Source organism: Saimiri boliviensis, chromosome 8 (genome assembly GCF_048565385.1).
Source record: "Saimiri boliviensis isolate mSaiBol1 chromosome 8, mSaiBol1.pri, whole genome shotgun sequence".
NCBI lineage: Eukaryota > Metazoa > Chordata > Mammalia > Primates > Cebidae > Saimiri > Saimiri boliviensis.
In genome coordinates this window covers 77794588-77814054 of record NC_133456.1, presented here as the reverse complement: position 1 = coordinate 77814054, position 19467 = coordinate 77794588, and the positions used below count along the sequence as shown (strand labels likewise).

The window sequence follows — 19467 nt, the reverse complement described above, 5'->3', positions numbered from 1 at the left end:
TTTGTATTTTTAATAGAGAAAAGGGTTTCACCATGTTGGCCAGGCTGGTCTCAAACACCTGACCTCAGGTAATCCACCTGCCTCAGCCTCCCAAGCGCTGGGATTACTGGTGTTAGCCATCATGCCAAACAAACCTCTTTTCTAAATAAAATACCCAGTCTCAGATATTTCTTTATAGCAATGAGAGAACATAATAATACACGAAAATGGTACCAGGAATAGGGCATTACTATAAAGATACCTAAAAATATGGAAGCAACTTTGAAACTGGGTAACAGGCAGAGGTTGAAAGAGCTTAGAGGGTTCAGAAGAAGACAGGAGGATGAGGAAAAGTTTGGAACTTTCTAGAGACTCGATAATGGTTGTCACCAAAATGCTGATAGTGACATAGACATTGAAGTCCAGGCTGATTAAGTCTTGAATATAAATGAGAAACTTATTTGGAACTGGAGCAAAGGTCACTGTTGTTATGTCTCGACAAAGAACTTGGCTGCATTGTGTCCCTGGCCTACGTATCTGTGGAACTTTGTATGTAAGTAGCAACAGTAAAAATAGATATACATCAATGAGGAACCAGCTAAATAGATTAGGCTTAAGATGTAATATCCTGCACAATTAAAAACACTGAGATTGATCTACAGATGATTATATAAGTCTTCAAGTTATACCACTGGTAGATGTTATAACATGAGGCAGGACAGTTTATGATATGTGTTTTCATTAGGTAAAATAACATGTAATAAATAAGTGTGTAGATACATACTTTTAAATGCATACGAGCATATATACACAGGGAGACCTTGATATGGTTTGGCCGTGTCCCCACCAAAATCTCATCTTGAACGCCCACAATTCCCATGTGTCATGGAAGGAACCCAGTGGGAGGTACTGAATTATGGGGGCAGGTCTTTCCTGCACTGTTCTTGTGATAGTGAATGAGTCTCACTAGGTCAGATAGTTTTATAAACAGGAGTCTCCCTGCACAAGCTCCCTTCTCTTGTCTGCCACCATGTGAGACGTGCCTTTCACCTTCTGCCATGATTGTGAAGCCTTCCCAGCCACATGAAACTGTAAGTCCAATAAACCTTTTTCTTTTGTAAATTGCCTAGTCTCAAGAATGTCTTTATCAGCAGCCTGATAATGGACTAAAACAGACCTTTTTATACTTTTATATTTGTAGACTATTTTAAAATACACAAGAAACTGCTGACTATCCCCTGTGGACAGAAGGCTGAAGAACTGAGGGTCTGGTATAGAAGAGAGAGTTCTCCAAAATGAACATTTTTGTAATATTTAAATATATATTTTATAATGTGTAATATTACTATTTTAAAAAATCAACCAGTTTTCAAAGCTAATGAACTTAATAAATTAATCACTTCCCACATCCATGAAAAAAGCAAGTCAAAATAAGTTTTTTATATCTTATGCATAGCGTAAAGAAAACCAATCACTTGATCAACTTGTGCTTTTTTCTGTATCTTAAAAAGATTTCAGACCCTATTATGTGCCAGTCCTAATGCCAAGTGCTTAAAGGACAACAAAATCAGCATTTGCCCTCAAGGAATTCACAATTCCATGGGAAGACCTCACATTCAGTCTTAGAGGAAGTCTGCTGTTTCTGTGGCTTAGATCTAAAATGGTTAGTAAAGGCAGATGCATCCAAGACCATAACAGGAACTTACCCAATTCGGCATTCTCCTCTGTAGACCTCACCAAGTCTTTTAGTAATTGTCAACATCTGTGAAACAGTTGACACACGTCACCACCCCCACCTCACTGAGCTTTTAGGAATAATCCTAAAGAGACTTTTTATAAGAAGAGCTACTAGTCATTTTGGTTTTATCCACTGAGCTTTACAGAATAATTTCAATTCCCAGTGGCATTACACTTTTGAGCTACCTATTTGGGACGTTCTTCCCATTCGGTTCTCCTTCTCTGGCTAACTCCTACCCACTATTAAACATTGGCTCAAGTGTTTCTTCTGAAAGCTCTCTCTGATTATCTGACACACAAATTAGGTCAAGCACATTTCCCCCATGTTCCCACAGCTCTTTCTTCCTTACATTTAACTATTTACCTGTCACATCCTCACACAAATTTACCGATATGTTTTGGCTGTGTCCCCCCGCAAAATCTCAACCGGAATTGTGTCTCCCAGAATTCCCACATGTTGTGAGAGGAAACCGGGGGTGGTAATTGAATCATGGAGGCTGGTCTTTCCCATGCTAGTCTCATGATAACAAATAAGTCTCAGGGATTTGATGAGTTTATCAGGGGTTTCCGCTTTTGTTCCCTCCTCATTTTCTCTTGTCGTCACCATGTAAAAAGAGTCTTTTGCCTCCAGCCATGATCCTGAGGCCTCCCCAGCCATGTTGAACTGTTAGTTCAATTAAACCTTGTTTTTGTTCCCAGTTTCAGATATGTCTTTATCAGCAGCATAAAAACAAACTAATATATTTACTTAAAGTTGTGTATACCTGGAGGCTAACATAGAGTAGGAACTCTACAGTTTGATGATTTCAACTTCAACAATTTCACTATCCTTCCTTGGGTTCTCCCAGCTTACAGTGCCAAACTGAATTTTCGGGTTGCTTTCCCTGCATGTCCATCCCTGCTAGACCACTTCTTCAAGTCTAAGATATATACTCACTTGTCCAGGGACATCCCAGGGAAGGTAAACTTGCCCAGGCAGATGCGATAGACAGCGCTCAGAGGAATCCGCTGCAGCTGCACACAACTGAGCATGATGAAGTCGTACTTGCAAATCAAGATCGTCTTGTCTGTGACCAGCAAAATTCTCTCCTTCTCGTTGTTCCAGTGGTCTATCCTATAAGAATCATCACAACAAACGCAAATGGATAACATAGCCTAGGTTAAAAACAATGGCATCCACATCTCTCCTAGCACAGAAAACAGTAAAGTTTGATCAACTCAGAAGGGAGAGAGGCTGCGAAATACCTAATACCACACAACTACCCCACTCAGTCTGGTCCTGTGACTAAAGAAGGACGAAACGTGGAAGATGATGGAGAAACATTTTATCATCCCAGAGTTCAAAGATGGTTGACTGCCCACGATGGAATCCATTAAGGGAAGACCAAGTGTGTATTGTATGAGCAGTCGACTGACTCATACTTCCCCACATCTTCCCAGTTCTCTAGGAAACATCATGAAGGACATCTTCCCTCAGGGACACCAAAAATACCTCTTTGTTCTAGCTGAATCTGCACCACAAAATTTACTCACTATGAACTAGCCTACACTAATTGCCAAAGGTTGCATTTGCTGACTGGAAATAAGTTGAAGACTTGAACACACGGCTGCTGTCTTCCAAGTTAATCTCATTCCTACTTGCAGCTCATCCTACCATATCCTTGTGGTAGAAATGTAGTGAAACAGGTGAAGTGAGATTTTTATAAACCCGAGACAAAGAAGACACTGGATAAGTGTTTACTGAATTAATTGACCTCAGGCTTGAGAGCTTTCCAGGACAGACATGGAAAATTCTGATTGAGAGTTAAGAATTTCTCCAACAGACAGAACAGAAAGAAAAAAGCAGTTGCTTCTTGTTAAAAGAGTGAACATGGTTCATAGTTCCCCAGACTGAGAGCAGTTTTGCTGTCTGTCTAACATAGCCTTTAGGATACAGAACTTTGAGATTTATACTAGAATTACTTAGTACTTGTTTTGTTTTCTCTAAAAAACTGGAAAGGTTGATTTATGACCAATTCATGTCTGAATTCTCCCCACACAGAATCAATCTAATGTGTGAATGATATGGGCACCCCATTCTCACCATTCTCCACACAGTAACCACAGTGCAATTCTTAACATATAAAGAGAATGATGTCATTCTCCATTCACTTTATTAAATACCATCTCCTTGATTTTAGGACCAAATTCAAGGTTCATAACATGGACTACATGTCTGTATAATCTGGTCCCCACCCAGGGTAATCTCAGAGTAGGCAAAAAACACTCATTGTTTAAGTCATGGTTCAAATATCTAATTGAAAGAGGATTTCCTAAACTCCTGTATGAACTTGGCCTCACTGTATTTTATCAAAGCAGACATCTTTTCCTCTTCGCAGCATTCATCACAGTTTGTAGGAAGAATGAAATTTAAAAAAAATGTTTAGCAATGGGTACCATGTAGGAACTGACCAATCAGAAAATACACCACAATACTGAAGGTAGGGAAATGCTAATAAGTACAAGCTGAGTAGGCTGAGTATTAACTCTGTGTGTGTGTGTGTGTGTGTGTGTGTGTGTGTGTGTGTGTGTGTGTATTCCATGAGGGCAGAGACTATGTCTATTGGGCTATTCACTCCAAAGCCTCCAATCAAATAGCCTGCACTAAATATGTAACTATTGAGTAGATAAATAAAATGCAGTTATCATCAATTTGGAGGCCTTTTGGGAGTATGAAGGTGGAGGTGGAAATCTGCAGCTCTATCACTTGTTAACTCCGTAATATTGGACTTTTAACCTTTCTATGTCTCAGGTTCCATGTCTGTGAAATGAAGACAATACTAGTACTCACATCATCAGTTTGGGGAGAAGATGAAAAGAATGATTCTCTGTTAGGGCTTTATAAAATAGCTGTCATTATCACTGGAAGGGACCTGTGCCACTAAGTGACTTGGGTGACCCAATCATGTGGCATTTCTCAGTGTAGTCTAAAGACAGATAGGCAAGGTGAAGTTGGGAATTGAATCATTGGGAGGACATGCAGGAGAAGCTATGAAGGACAGAAAAAGGGAGACAGAAGAGAAAGAAAGGAGAAGCAGAAAAAGGAAGAAAAAAGGATGAGGTCATTAATTGAGGTTCTAGTATATGCCAGCCATTACATATTCATAAGTATTAGTTCTATATCTCACCACAACCCTTTGAAGAAGGTGATATCCAAAGTCACTCAGCTGAATACCATAGTCAAGTTTGTGGTATCGCGAAAAGGAAATGGCATAAGGGTTAAGTCTTGGTTCTACAGCTTCCATCAAGTGAATCCTCACCTCCACACAGTGATACTCACCTCCTCCTCCCCTTTGAGAGAAAGAGGGAATTCTTAATAGTCTGCTTGACATTCTCAGTCTTAGTCAGAAAGAGATAAAGACTAAAATTTCTTATCAGATATCTACATAAACTTCCCTAAATAGATTGCATCTACTTAGCAGGAAGTTATAAGCTGTTGCCTAATAAACCAAACTTGTTTTTAGTCTAAAAAAACTGCAGCTTTTGGTTGAATGGTTTTACTGAAAATGTCAGCACTCCATAATGAGATTTATTTTAAAAGGTAAATGATTCAGGGGGGGAAAAAAAAAGGAGGATTCTTTTTAGGAATACAGAGTGCTCTGCTCTGATACAAACTCTGCATAATTTACATGTTAGGAATATCTAAATTCAAGTAAACACAGAGGCTTACAAACAGTTTAGGGCCACCATCTCAAGTTCCTGGGTTGTATGTTTGTTTATTTAGACATCAATCACAATTTTTCCTCTAAGAACTCATGGAGAAACATGAAATTACATATCCCAAATATTAATAGCATTGAGGTTTAAGTGGTAATAACAACTAATACAGGAATCAGAATAAAAATATATCGTGTTTGTACAGCTCATAGAGGTTTATGAAGTCCTTGAAGATCAATATTGTCCTTTCATCTTCACAAGAACACTTTGGTCTAAATGTTATTACCTTCATATAGAAGACAAAGAAACTAAGGTCCATAGACCCTTAAAATGCCTTGTTCAATGTTTTGCACCCAGTGAGCAATGATGCAGGGACCTGAAGCAGGCACTGAGACATGATATCCAGGCATAGTGTTTGCTTTCTCCTCAGTACCACCGACCTTTAAAAATCGAACACTTTCAGTATGGTTTGTAAACAGTAAAACCCACCTCTGCAAGAAGCTGATGTGCTGAGACTTAACCATTCCTGGAGCTGTTCCTTGTAGCGAACTTCTGTTTCAAAAGAACATTCGACCGTTTTTTCCTACCCTTGCCTCCTTTCAGTGTTCTCTGTCTTAGGGAAGAACCCTCCCTCCATCCAGTTATTCAAGCTAGAGACCTGAGAGTCATTCGGACTCATCGTATTTCCTCACATGCCATGCCAGGCCCAAAAAATTTTACTCCTAATATGTTTGTCAACGCCACCCACTTCTCTCCATCTTCCCCTTCACCATTCTAATTAATCTTTCATCATCTCCTGCCTAGATGATTGCAATCACTCTCCCACTAGGCTTGGGTTACTAGTCATCCAAACCTGATTTACTTACATCTTCCCTTGCTCCCTTCCTACTACAGTGCGGTGAAGAGCCTGGAATCCCACTCCTGCAGAGGGGATTCTTTCAAAAAAGAACAAAAGCAAATCTCATTTTTATTGTCCTACCCTGCCTGGTTTAAGACACTTCAATAGTTCTTGCTCTTTTGAGAAATGACAATAACATTTAACCTGGTCTAAGAGTTTCTGCACGATCAAATTCTATCTACTTATTCAATTCCTTCTCAGGCCAAGTCTCTCCAAGCCATGTCCTTCATCTTCATTCAGATCCTTGAATTCATCATGCCCCTCCAACTGAAGGCCTTTGTCCATGCTGTCTCCTCTGCTGGTAATGTTCACGACCTCCACCTAGTTAATCTGACAGAGCTGAGCTCCATTACCGTTTCCTCCAGCAAGCCTTTGCAAACCTCTGTGGCTACTTCTCTTCTTTCGGATATACATTTTCAGACCGCATATATTTCCCCTTTATGGTACTTATCTTGGATGCTATTTTATAGTTATTTCTGTGATTACATAATTAATGTCTGTCTCCTCTACACTGCAAACTCTGAAAAGACAAAGTCAGTTCTTAGCCTTGCGTCTCCAGGGTTGTAGTATCCAAAACGTACTTCTGAAATGAATTACTGAAAAACAGGCTATCCTTGCACTGCACAACATATATGCAGCCCGTGCTGCTTGGAGAATCCAATTCTCAGGTTTATAAAGTGAAGTGGTACCCCGCAAAATAACACATTTCAGTCAATAAACAATCAGTAACATTGGAGAAATGTTCTTGCTGAAATAGTGAGAAAGAGCAGGATACAGAATGTTACCTGTGGTATCCTTCCAATTTTGTATCAAGAACAAAATAATCCACATATCAAAATGTTAGCAGTGATTATTTGTGAGTCGTGGAATTTCAGGTGACTTTTATTACTTTTTATGCTTTTATTTGCCAGGGTTTAATTTTTCTAACAATAAACAAATTAAGCCTTTTTGATATGACAGGTATTTTTGAAATAACTTTAAATATCCTTAAGTTTTCAGCTTCAATGCTATCTACTCCATGGGGCCTTACCCTCACCTTCCCTATCCACAAGTGTCTAATATCTTTCCTCCCTTTAATTAAGCACAAGGCCAGGCATGGTGGCTCAGGCCTGTAATGTCAACACTTAGGGAGACTGAGGTAGGAGGCTCACTTGAGCCCAGCAGTTTAAGACCCATCTGGGCAACATAGGGAAACCTCATCTCTACTAACAACCGAAACTAAAAATTAAAAAGTTAGCTGTGTGTGTTGGTCTGAGCCTGTAGTCCCACCTACTCAGGAGGCCGAGGTGGGAAGCTCACTTGAGTCCAGGAGTTCGAGGTTTCAGTGAGCTATGACATCACCACTGCACTCCAGCCTGGGGTACAGAATGAGACCCTGTCTCATTCAATCAATCAATCAATCAATCAATAGGTACATGCCTCTATCAGTGCTTCAGTTGTGGCCCTAATCACCATTTTCTTATGACTGCAGTGCTTTCTATCCTACCCATTCCTGCCCCACGCACATTATGTGGATGCCCCCTAAGTGCAGAATGAGTGCTTTATTTTTATCTGTGTCTCCTCGCTGTGCTCAGCAAAGAGTCAAAGAGGGAGCAGGGCCTCAGCAAATGAGCAGATCACAGAATGAAGAAACTAGAACTATGAGATCCATTCCCTCTGTTGCGAGAACCTGTCTTCCCTGGCAAAGGAGTCTGTGCATCTCACCTAGTTGCCACTTTTCCCGAGTGGATGAGAAGGAGCCTGGATAAAAAGGCCCCCGAGAGCTCCGTAGGTCTGCAGTTTCCTGGAATGACAACAGTTTCACCAGCAGAGGGCAACAGCGAACTAGAAATCACAGGCAGGCCCCATCCTGACAGCTTCCAATGTCCACACCCAGTTACTCAAATCATCACAGACGCCAGTGGCCCCAGCCCCACACCCAGCAATACTTTCAGTTGCTCTTTTAAAGCTGTGCACCTTTCAAACCTCTCAGCACAGCACAGCCCTTGAAAACATAGTGTCTTGGCTAGCCAGGAATCAGAAACCCAGGAGGAAAAACCTGAATCATTTATTCCACATATATTCCCTGGGCACCCATGGGGTTTCAGGCCCTGAAGCGGATCCAGTTTTGTTTTGCTCTTCAAATACAAACAGATGAACAACGCATGGCATTAAAGCAAAGCAATTTCTCTCCCTCTGAGTTAAGTGGAGTTTGGAAAACCTTTAGCTAAATAATCCACATACTTTTCTTTCAATCATTTGGTTGCTCTTTACCTGAGTCTTTCCAGTTGCTTAAAACAGGGGACTCACAAAGTAAACACAGGATGCTAATAGAAACCCAATGCTCACCAAGTTTCCCTGTTCCCACTGCCCCTATGCAACCAGTCACATGCCAGGATCTGTGCTAACTACCAAGAGCAGAGAGAATATTCTACCACTATTAAGGAATACACAATCCTCTGAGATGCGAGGGCAAAATATGTAAGGAAGAGTAATGCGGTGTAATGAGGCTTGACAACAGTAACTCTAGCCCACAGAGGCAGGACTCAGTTCTCCGGATTCCCAGTCTGTTATCCACAGGGCTTACTATTCCAGGCATCTACTCGATGCCCTTGAAGAAGGTTCTCTTGCTGGACGCGGTGGCTCACGCCTGTAATCCCAGCACTTTGGGAGGCAGAGGTGGGTGGATCATGAGGTCAAGAGCTCGAGACCATCCTGGTCAACATGGTGAAACCCTGTCTCTACTAAAAATACAAAAATTAGCTGGGCATGGTGGTGCGTGCCTGTAAGCCTAGCTACTCAGGAGGCTGAGGCAGGAGAATTGCCTGAACCCAGGAGGTGGAGGTTGCGGTGAGCCAAGATCGCGCCATTGCACTCCAGCCTGGGTAACAAGAGTGAAACTCCATCTCAAAAAAATAAATAAATAAATAAGAAGGTTCTCTTACCAACACTTCATTGTTTGCTTTTTGCTAAAAATCTCAGTTTTGGGAAAGCACAAATTGCAAAGTAGGAATGATTCTTTGAAATGTCCACAAGGAAAGAACTCGTGAGTATTTATTCATTTTGTTAACACTTCTCGGCCGGGCGCAGTGGCTCAAGCCTGTAATCCCAGCACTTTGGGAGGCCGAGGCGGGTGGATCACGAGGTCGAGAGATCGAGACCATCCTGGTCAACATAGTGAAACCCCGTCTCTACTAAAAATACAAAAAACTAGCTGGGCGTGGTGGCGCGTGCCTGTAAGCCCAGCTACTTAGGAGGCTGAGGCAGGAGAATTGCCTGAGCCCAGGAGGCAGAGGTTGCGGTGAGCTGAGATCGCGCCATTGCACTCCAGCCTGGGTAATGAGAGCAAAATTCCGTCTCAAAAAAAAAAAAAAAAACACTTCTTTAAGGTGCACTTACTATAAGACAGAGTATCCCCATAAAAGACAGGTAGGAAAGACCTGGAAATACCCATTTATGTAGAGGATACATAAAGTTTTCTCTTCAGTAAGAAAAAGTAAGCTACTTTTTCTCTTTAGTTAGGAAAGTCCTACTACGAATTCCATCGTAGTTCATTACAGAAAGAAAGCAGCCATTTTTTTTCTTTATGAAACAAAGGGCTTTGTAAGTTCTAAAAATACAATTAAAACTGCAAACATTAAGCTTTAGCTGATAGAGATAGATATACACCCAAACACACACACACACACACACACACACACACACACACACACACACACAGTTTGAAGCTTCTGAAATTTACATGTCCAGAGGAATAATTCTGCCATGCATTTTTCTTAGATTGTAACAACAGAAGCCTCCATACATTGAGGATCTTCTATGGATCACGTATTGTACTAGCAGCTAGGCATATATCATCTCTTTTAATCTTCACCAACAATCCTGATAATACAGATGAGCCCAAGATTCCTGAGCAGCAATGAGCTTTCTGTCACACAAGTCAGAGGTTGAAAACAAAGCTGTACCACTCACTAGCTGTACAATCTTGTAAAAGTTACTTATCCATTCTAAGATTTGGTTTTCACTTCTCCAACATGAAGATAATCATATTGTACTCCTCATAGGACTGTTGTTAGGATAAAAGAGATATGACACACAGAATTTAATGCAATACAAAGCATGCAAAAATATTCAAATATTGGGCCAGGCTCGGTGGCTCATGCCTGTAATCCCAGCACTTTGGGAGGCTGAGGCAGGTGTATCACGAGGTCAAGAGATCGAGACCATCCTGGTCAACACGGTGAAACTCCGTCTCTACTAAAAATACAAAAAAAAAAAAAAAAAAAAAAAAATTAGCTGGGCGTGGTGGCATGTGCCTATAATCCCAGCTACTCAGGAGGCTGAGGCAGGAGACTTGCCTGAACCCAGGAGGCGGAGGTTGCGGTGAGCTGAGATAGTGCCATTTCACTCCAGCCTGGGTAACAAGCGCGAAACTCCATCTCAAAAAAAAAAAAATTCAAATATTGTTGGTTATTAATATGATGGTGATGATGAAAACTCTTCTAAATCTCTTAAATACTTTGTAGTATTTATTGAGTAACAAATGAATTAATGAGGGGGTGAATGAAGTAAATCTACTTAAAGGGAAGTCCTCAAGCCTATAATAGTTTTCATATACACAAAATATTTTCATTTTAATTTCCTAAAATAATTTTTAAAAGTCATTAATTTCGTGTGTGTGTGTGTGTGTGTGTGTGCATGTATGTTTTATAGGTATGTGTAGGTATGAGAGAAAGAAAGAGAAGAAAAGAGAGAGAAGTTTCTGTCTGTTTGCCTGTTTGTCAATTTTTCTGCCATAGCTATTTGTATTTTCATTATATTGCAAGTTACTGAAGTTATAGTTAAGTTACTCTGGGACTTAAAACACAGACCATGCGTTATATGTAAAATTCCCTTTGTAGGTGGCTGCTGTGGAACACCTTGGAAGTAAGAATCTGGAACAGTTAGAAAAAAGATCCAAAAGGAAACTCAGGAGAGTACCAGTTGAAGGAGTCATTCTACATTCATTTAGATACCCTGGCCAGAAAAGCCAACGGTGGAGGCAAATACGAGCCCCCATCAGAAGTCACAGGGGCAGCAGCTCAGGATTAAATTAATAGCTCACAAGCAAAGTCTCTGATACGCAATTTAACTTTTTCTCGCTGTGTGGCATAAAGAAGGCATTTCTTTAGAAAGCAATACCAAGTAATCAGGACAGAAGTAATCTCCCTACTAGTCCAACAAATATTAATGAAGCCACTACTGCCCTCCAGGCACTAACGGTATAATGGTGAATCAAACAAGCCCCTACTCCTCTGCTACTTAACATTCTAGGAGGGAACACAGACAAAAGGAAATACACACCAATACAGAGACCTGAAGGAAAAAGGAACCACGAGAATATCCGTGGGGATAGTATCCCAGGTAAAGTGAAATGCCGTTGCAAAGGCCTGGAGATGGGATCCATCTGGTCCATGAGAGCAAGGGGACTGGAGGGAGACTGGAGCAGAAGCCAGATCACTTGCGGGGACACAACACATTTTTTTTGCAATTTGTGCCTATTTTTCCTAATAAATGGTTATGATCCCCCAATTTACAGATGGAGCAACCAAGCCTGAATAAAGGGACATGGATTTAGTATAAAGTGACAGAGCCAAGGCCAGAATCCAGAGGACTCTCGTCCCAGGCTACATGCATTCCATCGAGCTGCTTCACTCTTCTCTCTACCACACTACCGTCAGTAAGAGGATATTTTCAATGCTGCACAAAAGACAAGACTCTGGGCACACCCCCATCCTCCTCTCTGTCCCACAAAACCACTAAATAGCTGTTGAATAGCTCAAGGACTCTACAGCACACCAGGAGCTAACAAGAGGCCCACCCCCAAGGGACTTTCTCCTCCACTGAATTCACTTGAGGGGATTCACTTGATCAGAAGCCAAGGCAGCTGGCAGGAAAACAAGACCTCATTCTAAGGAGGCTGTAAGGAGGGAGAACAGAAGGACATGATATAGAACAAATGTACTCATCTTGCCACCTCCATTGTTTTATGATTTTAAGCAGGAGAGAGATCTGCCTACTCTACTATGTTGGTTCCAGCTTGTATGGTAGAGGGGACACAGCCCAGATCAGGCAAACCCAAGATGAGGCAATGTACCGTAAAAACACTCTGAGGAATCCCACAGAAATCTAAGAACAGGAACCACAGCACAGCTGGGCTTCCTGGTACCTGAAAAGACACAAGGAGCAAATGCTACACTGTCAAGAGTGGGTCTCTGTCATGCTTCCTCTTGACTGGCGTGTGCCTTCTGCTACCATAAATATTCATTTCTCTTTACTTCCTTCTTGCCTGTGACTTTTAGTCATTTTCTTAGTCCTGATTGTACATGAATTTTCAGATCTGCTCTCAAAATTAACTGCGGGCCGGGCTCAGTGGCTCACGCCTGTAATCCCAGCACTTTGGGAGGCAGAGGTGGGTGGATCATGACATTAGGAGTTCAAGATCAGCCTGGCCAAGATGGTGAAACCCATCTCTACTAAAAATACAGAAATTAACCAGATGTGGTGGCAGTCACCTGTAATCCCAGCTACTCAGAAGGCTGAGGTGGAGAATTGCTTGAACCTGGAGGCAGAGGTTGCAGTGAGCTGAGATCATTAACACTGCACTCCAGCCTGGGCAACAGAGCGAGACTCTGTCTCAAAAACAAAAACCTAACTGTGGAATCTCTGTCTCTCAGTTCAGGTTCAGACAGAGAATTTTGTTCATCCAGATCATTCCTTTAAGCTGTCTCTTTGGGTCATAAGCTGTCTAATGACTTAATGTCTCTTTGTCCAATCAGCTATGGCCAAAGGCTGAAGTTCCACCAAAGAAAACAGAAACTGTCTGCCAGTTAAGAGCAGTTTATTCTTTTTAAGAATTGTTTTAGCTCTTCTAATTTTTTGGTCTTTTCACAAAAATTTTAAAATAAATACGTCTATATCTACAGAAATTATCTTGCTTAGAATTAGGAATTGCATTTGATTTGTATTTCAAATTTGAAGAGATCTGACATCTTTACCATGTTGAGTCTTCCAGTCTACAAACCTGGCATGCCTCGTCATTTATTTGGATCTTCTCTGATTTCTTTTATCAATATTTTGTAGCTTTCAGCATACAAGTTCTATACATGTGTGTGAGATTTGCACTTAAGTAATTCTTCTTTATTTTGCATGATTACAAACGTTATTGTATTTTTAATTTCAGCTTACTTACTTCTTGATTGCTAGTATCTAAACATATAACTGACTTTTGTTGCTGATCTTACATCCTGAACATTTGCTAAAATCATTTATTAGTTCTGGAAGGTTTTTGTTGTTGTTTTTTTTTATAGATTCCTTTTAAATTTTCTAAATAGATTATCATGTCATATACAAATACAGATAGTTTTTATTTTTCCTTTCTGATTTGTATGCATTTTATTTATTTTATTTTTGTCTTATTGTGCTGGCTAGAACTTCCAGTATTACACTGAATACGCTAGTAATTCAGTGTAATTTGAATTACTAGAGAATTCATTGAATTACTAGAATATTCAGTGTAGTGAGAATAAATACCCTTGTCTTGTTCCCAATCTTAGGCAGGAACCATTAGACTTTTCACAACAGCACGATGTTACCTATAGATTTTACGCAAATTTCTTTATTAAATAGAGGAAAGTTTTCCTTTTTTTTTGTTTTTATCATGAGCGAGTGCTGAATTTTGTCAAATGCTTTCTCTGCCTCAGTTGGTCTGATGATGATTTACCTGCTTTAATGTGTTAATATGGTTGATTATATTGATTGATTTTCCAATTGGGCCTGCCTTGTATCCCTAGAATACACCCACTTGGTTATGGTGTATTATTCTTTTTACACCAATAATTTTTTTAAAAAAAAGAATACTGTGTTCTATTTGCTATTATTTTAAGGATTTTTGCATCTGTAGTCATGAGGAATACTGGTCTAGGGCTTTATTTTGTTTTGCTATCCTGTTATACTGGCTTCATAGAATGGGTTGGAAGTATTTCCTTCTGCTTGATATTCTGGAAAAAAAATATAAATTAATGTTCATTCTTCTGTAAACATTTCATAGAATTCTGAGCCTAAAAGTTTCTTATAGAGGAAATTTTTAATTGTAAATTAAATCTTCTAATTTTAGAGCCAGGGTCTTGTTCTGGCACCCTGGCTGGTGACCAATGGCATGACCAGAGAGTTACAGTTTTAAATTTATTATTGCTTATTTATTTTTCTACAAATCACTCACACATACAAATCACTTAAATCAACATTTAAAAGGATGCTAATGTGTTACAAATTTACATTGATTGCATTTTTAAAGTTACAGTGTAAGGAGTGTATAGTAACAACTTGTATCAAAACAGTGGATAAAGAAGTTTCTCTACTGCTTCAGAGTGAGGGCTACTGTCTCATAGTTGAGCCAATCTCAAGTCAAGAGGGAAAAAAATGGCAGCCCCAAAGCACCCAGCCTGACTTCTGAAGAAAGAAAAATTTAGTTCAGGGACTAAAACTCCCCACACTGAGCAAAGCCTGGTTCCAGGGACAGAAGAGCAGCTGCTGCCACCCTGCCGGTACAGCAATCCTGCTTCCCCCTCCAGGAACTCTGGTAGGGAAGGTGGGAGATGCACCCCAGTTACCCTGCTATGGAATGGAGGCCTGAGGACAGGACATGGCTACAGAGAGAGTCTCAAACTCCTGGGCTCAGGCAATCCTCCTGCCTTAGCCTCTGGAGTAACTGGGACCGCAGGCATGAACCACTGTGTGCCTGGCTAATTTTGCGTGTGTGAAGACAGGTTCTCACTATGTTGCCTAGGCTAATAGCCAACTCTTGGGCTCAAATGATCTCCCCTCTCCCTGCCTCTAGTCTCCTGAGTTATTCAGTCTCCTAATTGTTGTATGTTTGTTTTGTTTTGTTTATTATACTGTAAGTTCTGAGATACATGTGCAGAACGTGCAGATTTGTTACATAGGTTTACACATGCCATGGTGGTTTGCTGCATCCAGCCCCCCGTCATCTACATTAGGTATTTCTCCTAATGCTATCCCTCCCCAATCTCCCCACTATTAGTTTCCTCGTTGTTATAGGACTATTCAAATTTTTTATTTCACGTTGAATGAGTAGTAATAGTTTGTGTGTTTTGAGAAATTGGTTCATTTCATATAAGTTGTCAAATTGACATGTGTAGAATGTTAACTATAACCCCTTATTGTCTCTTTAGCATTTGCAGGGTCTATATTGATTATGTTGTGATAACCCCTGTTTATTCCTGATATTGGTAACTTGTGTCTCCTCTTTTTTTTTTAGTCAACCTTGCTAGATTCTTTCAATTTTTGATTTTACTGATTCCTTCAGAGAGCCAACTTTTTGTTTTGTTAACTTTTTCTATAGTTTTTTTTATTGATTGCTATTCTTACCTATTTATTTTACTCACTTTCGTTTTGTTTGCTCTTCTTTTTCTAGTTCCTGGAAGCACGAGCTTAGGTTATTGATATGAGACTTCCTCTCAATTATTATGTACACTTTTTCTTAAGTGCTATAAATTGCACTTTCAGCACTGTTTAGGCTGAATCCCAACATTTGGATATGTTGTATTTTTTTCTTCATTCAGTTTAATGTACTTTTTATTTCCTTTGAGATTCCCTCTTTGATCACAGGATTATTTATTCACAGCCAGAGTGAATATTATTATAATAACATATTAATAATAATATTATAATATTATTCACAGCCAGAGTGAAGGTGTGTAGAAGTATGTTTAATTTCTGAGTGTTTGAATTTTTTTCTATTATCTTTTTTTATTTATTTCTAGTTTGACTCCATTGTAGTCAGAGAACCTACTCTGTATGATTTTAATTCTTTCAAATTTGTTGAGTTTTGTTTTGTGGCATAGGTAAGGTCTTGCATCAGCACCCGTATGTAATGTAGATGCTTAAAAATAAGGTGTATTCTGCTGTTATTGAATATTAATTAGGTCCAGTTGATAGACGGTATTGTTGAGTTCTTCCAAATCCTTCCTGATTTTTGGTCTAGTGTTTATACCAATTATTGAGAAAATAGTGTTGAAATCTCAAACTTTAATTATAGATTTGTCTATTTCTCATTTCTAGTCCATCAGTTTTTTATTTTATGTATTTTTCAACTCTATCGCTTGCTATCTTCACATTTAGAATTGCTATATCTTCTTAGTAGATTGCCTCTTTTATCATTAGATAATATCCTTCTCTGTCCCTGATAATTTTCTTTACTTAGCATTCTACATTTTTCATTAATTCGCATAGCAAAGCATTTCAGAAACCATACAACTCTTGGACTATGCAGTTCTGTCTACCGAACAGACCACTGGAAGCACAGGGGTCCTTCTCTTCACCCTTCTTGCTCTGCTTGATCTTTTTTTTTTTTTTTTTTTTTTTTTTGAGGTGGAGTTTCGCTCTTGTTACCCAGGCTGGAGTGCAATGGCGCAATCTCGGCTCACCGCAACCTCCGCCTCCTGGGTTCAGGCAATTCTCCTGCCTCAGCCTCCTGAGTAGCTGAGATTACAGGCATGCACCACCATGCCCAGCTAATTTTTTGTATTTTTAGTAGAGACGGGGTTTCACCATGTTGACTGGGATGGTCTCGTTCTCTTGACCTTGTGATCCACCTGCCTCGGCCTCCCAAAGTGCTGGGATTACAGGTGTGAGCCACCGCACCCGGCCTCTGCTTGATCTTCTTAAACCCACCCTACCTTTCCTCAAGACATGTTGGCACAACCCAGGAATGCCTTAGAGAGAAGGCAATGCACTGTTTGTGAATCAAGGGGCATGTTTACTCCTAAGAGGCTATAAAAGTTGTTTGTATAACTGCTGTTAAAATGGTCTAAAAGTATTGATAGCCTCAATATTAAGCTTTTTTTTTTTTTTTTTTTTTTTTTTTTTGCTTTAAGGAAACACACTGGCAGCCTCCTAAATAATGAAGACTATGCTTAAACTATTGAGCAATTATTTCCAGAGCCTAATGCATTTCTAATAATGTCAACACTTCGTCTGATATCCTTCAGTAACTTAAGACAGAAGTGCCTGCAGCGGCCACGAAGGAAACATAAAAGCAATGGTGTGCTGTAAATCTTAAATAAGCTCTAAAAATAATCATAACAATAATGTCCTGACTTTATTTCCTTGATATAAATAACTGTCATAACTGATGTTAAGACACCAAGGGGAGGTTCCTGAACATGAAGTTGGAAGAGACCCATAGGTGGCTCTCATGAATGGGTAAGAGCTGGTTCCCATGCACCATTGCACGGCATGTTAGATAACAGAGGGGCTGGTGCAAGGCAATGGGCAGTGGCAATGTGTTGGCAAGCTGGGAGCACACAGCCTTTCTGAAGGCACTCAAAATTAGATTTAAAGAAAACACTGAGCAGAGTGGAAATGGCCTATGGATCCCCAACTGTGACTCTAGAAGAGAATATAATCCAAACTCCTTAAGCTAGCATTTAGAATTCTTTACATTCTCCTTCTTTCCTATCTAGCTAGCTTCTTTCTAGTTCTCTCAGTCTTGCTGACTAGAATCCAGCCACACTGAAGTGTTTGTGATTCCCTGAGTCTGTCTCTGATACTCTGCATGTATTATTTTCTTTTCTGGGCATGTTTGATTCCATCATTTTCCTTTGGAAATCCCTCCTCCTTTTTAGACCTTGATGTCTTCTTTACCTAATGCAACAATACACAGTGAGTTTTATGTTCCCATGGAATCATTTGTAGGGTCACATACCAGCATGTATCATGCTCTGTTGTAACTTTGTTTACGTGTCTTTCTTTTTCACAAGACTGAATGCTCCTTGAGGATAGAAACCGTGCCTTATTTATCACTGTGTTTTCATCACTTAGGGCAGAGTTGGGTTTACAGAGGGAACTCCATAAATGCATAAATAAATGTATGAATAAATGAATATAAATAAATATGACTACTACTAATAATAGTGATAAGCCAACTCTTACATGGCACATAACATATGGAAAAAAAAAAAACTGTTGTAAGCATTGTACATTTTACAGTAATTTAGTCATTGAAATAATCCTCTTCACATCCCCATTTTATAGATCATAAAACTGAGGTCCAGAGGACATAAAAGATTAATGCAACCATAACCGAATAGCTTGTAACTGATGGAGCTAGGCATTTCACTGCATCAGACTTCTTTTGCCTCTTGACTTTCTCTGAGTCCTCCCTAATTGGTAGTAATCAAGAGAAAATAAACACTTCCAAGTACATTTCTGACTACTGCAGCTAAGTGCCCTCACTGTCTTATAATGCAGGTCACTTAGAGACCATTAGCTATCAGGAGAAGGTTGCTGCCATGGAGAATTTATAGAGAAAAGCATTGTATTTAATTAAGTGGTTGTCAAAAACACCCACCCAGTATGAATGGATGCTGGCAAGAGAGATGCTTTTGTTCCTGCCAGAGTCCTGCCACAGGTCATTAACATCTTGATAGATCTGAGGCACTTTCTAGCCTGAATGCTTTCACCCAAAGACAGAGGCAAGTCTTACTAGGCTTTGAGTTGCTTGGAGGCCCATGGACGTGGAGGAAGGACACAGATGATGGACCCTGCTAGTATCAGCGAAGGACTTCATACAGTGGATTACTGGATCAGAACCAAATCTGAGTCAAGTGTGTAATAAGTTCTGAGCCCAACCATGTGCCACACACTGTACTAATCACTGAGAACTAGGCAGAGATATACTGAGCATAAGTGAATCAGAATCTGGCCCTGCCTCAAGGAGTGCCTTCTTCACAATGTGCACAATGAACCACACTGTGTCATATAATGTGAGCACAAAGAAGGGAGATAAGATTATTCTGGTTGAATTAATAAGAAAAGGCTCTCTGGACTTGGTATCCCTGAATGACAAGAGAAGTCCAGGTCAGCAGAAAGAAGGGAGAGAGGCATACAAAACAGAAGAAACGGGGTGAGTGCAATCATGTGGCCAAAGGATAGCACCAGAAATCTGGGGAAACAGCAGGCAGTTTACTTTGACTGACAGAATTTGTAAAGGCGCATAATGGTAAGTAAGGCTGGAGAGAAATGCAGTCAAGACATACAAGGGCTTGGGGATGCAACAGACGTATATGGAAGCAGTGAGAACCCACTGAAATTCTTACGCATGAACATGAGAGTGA

General features: G+C 40.1%; 1 protein-coding gene across 3 annotated transcripts in view; it reads right to left on the bottom strand.

Moving 5' to 3' along the window:
* The window catches only part of TPRG1 (tumor protein p63 regulated 1), a 194894-nt gene that overhangs the window by 79563 nt on the left and 95864 nt on the right, over positions 1 to 19467 (bottom strand). For all 3 annotated transcript variants that reach the window (XM_010337715.2, XM_074404697.1, XM_003927007.4), the window contains exon 4: positions 2654 to 2830. In XM_010337715.2, the coding sequence (XP_010336017.1) occupies positions 2654 to 2830 (177 nt within the window). The remainder of the gene's footprint in view (positions 1 to 2653; positions 2831 to 19467) is intronic.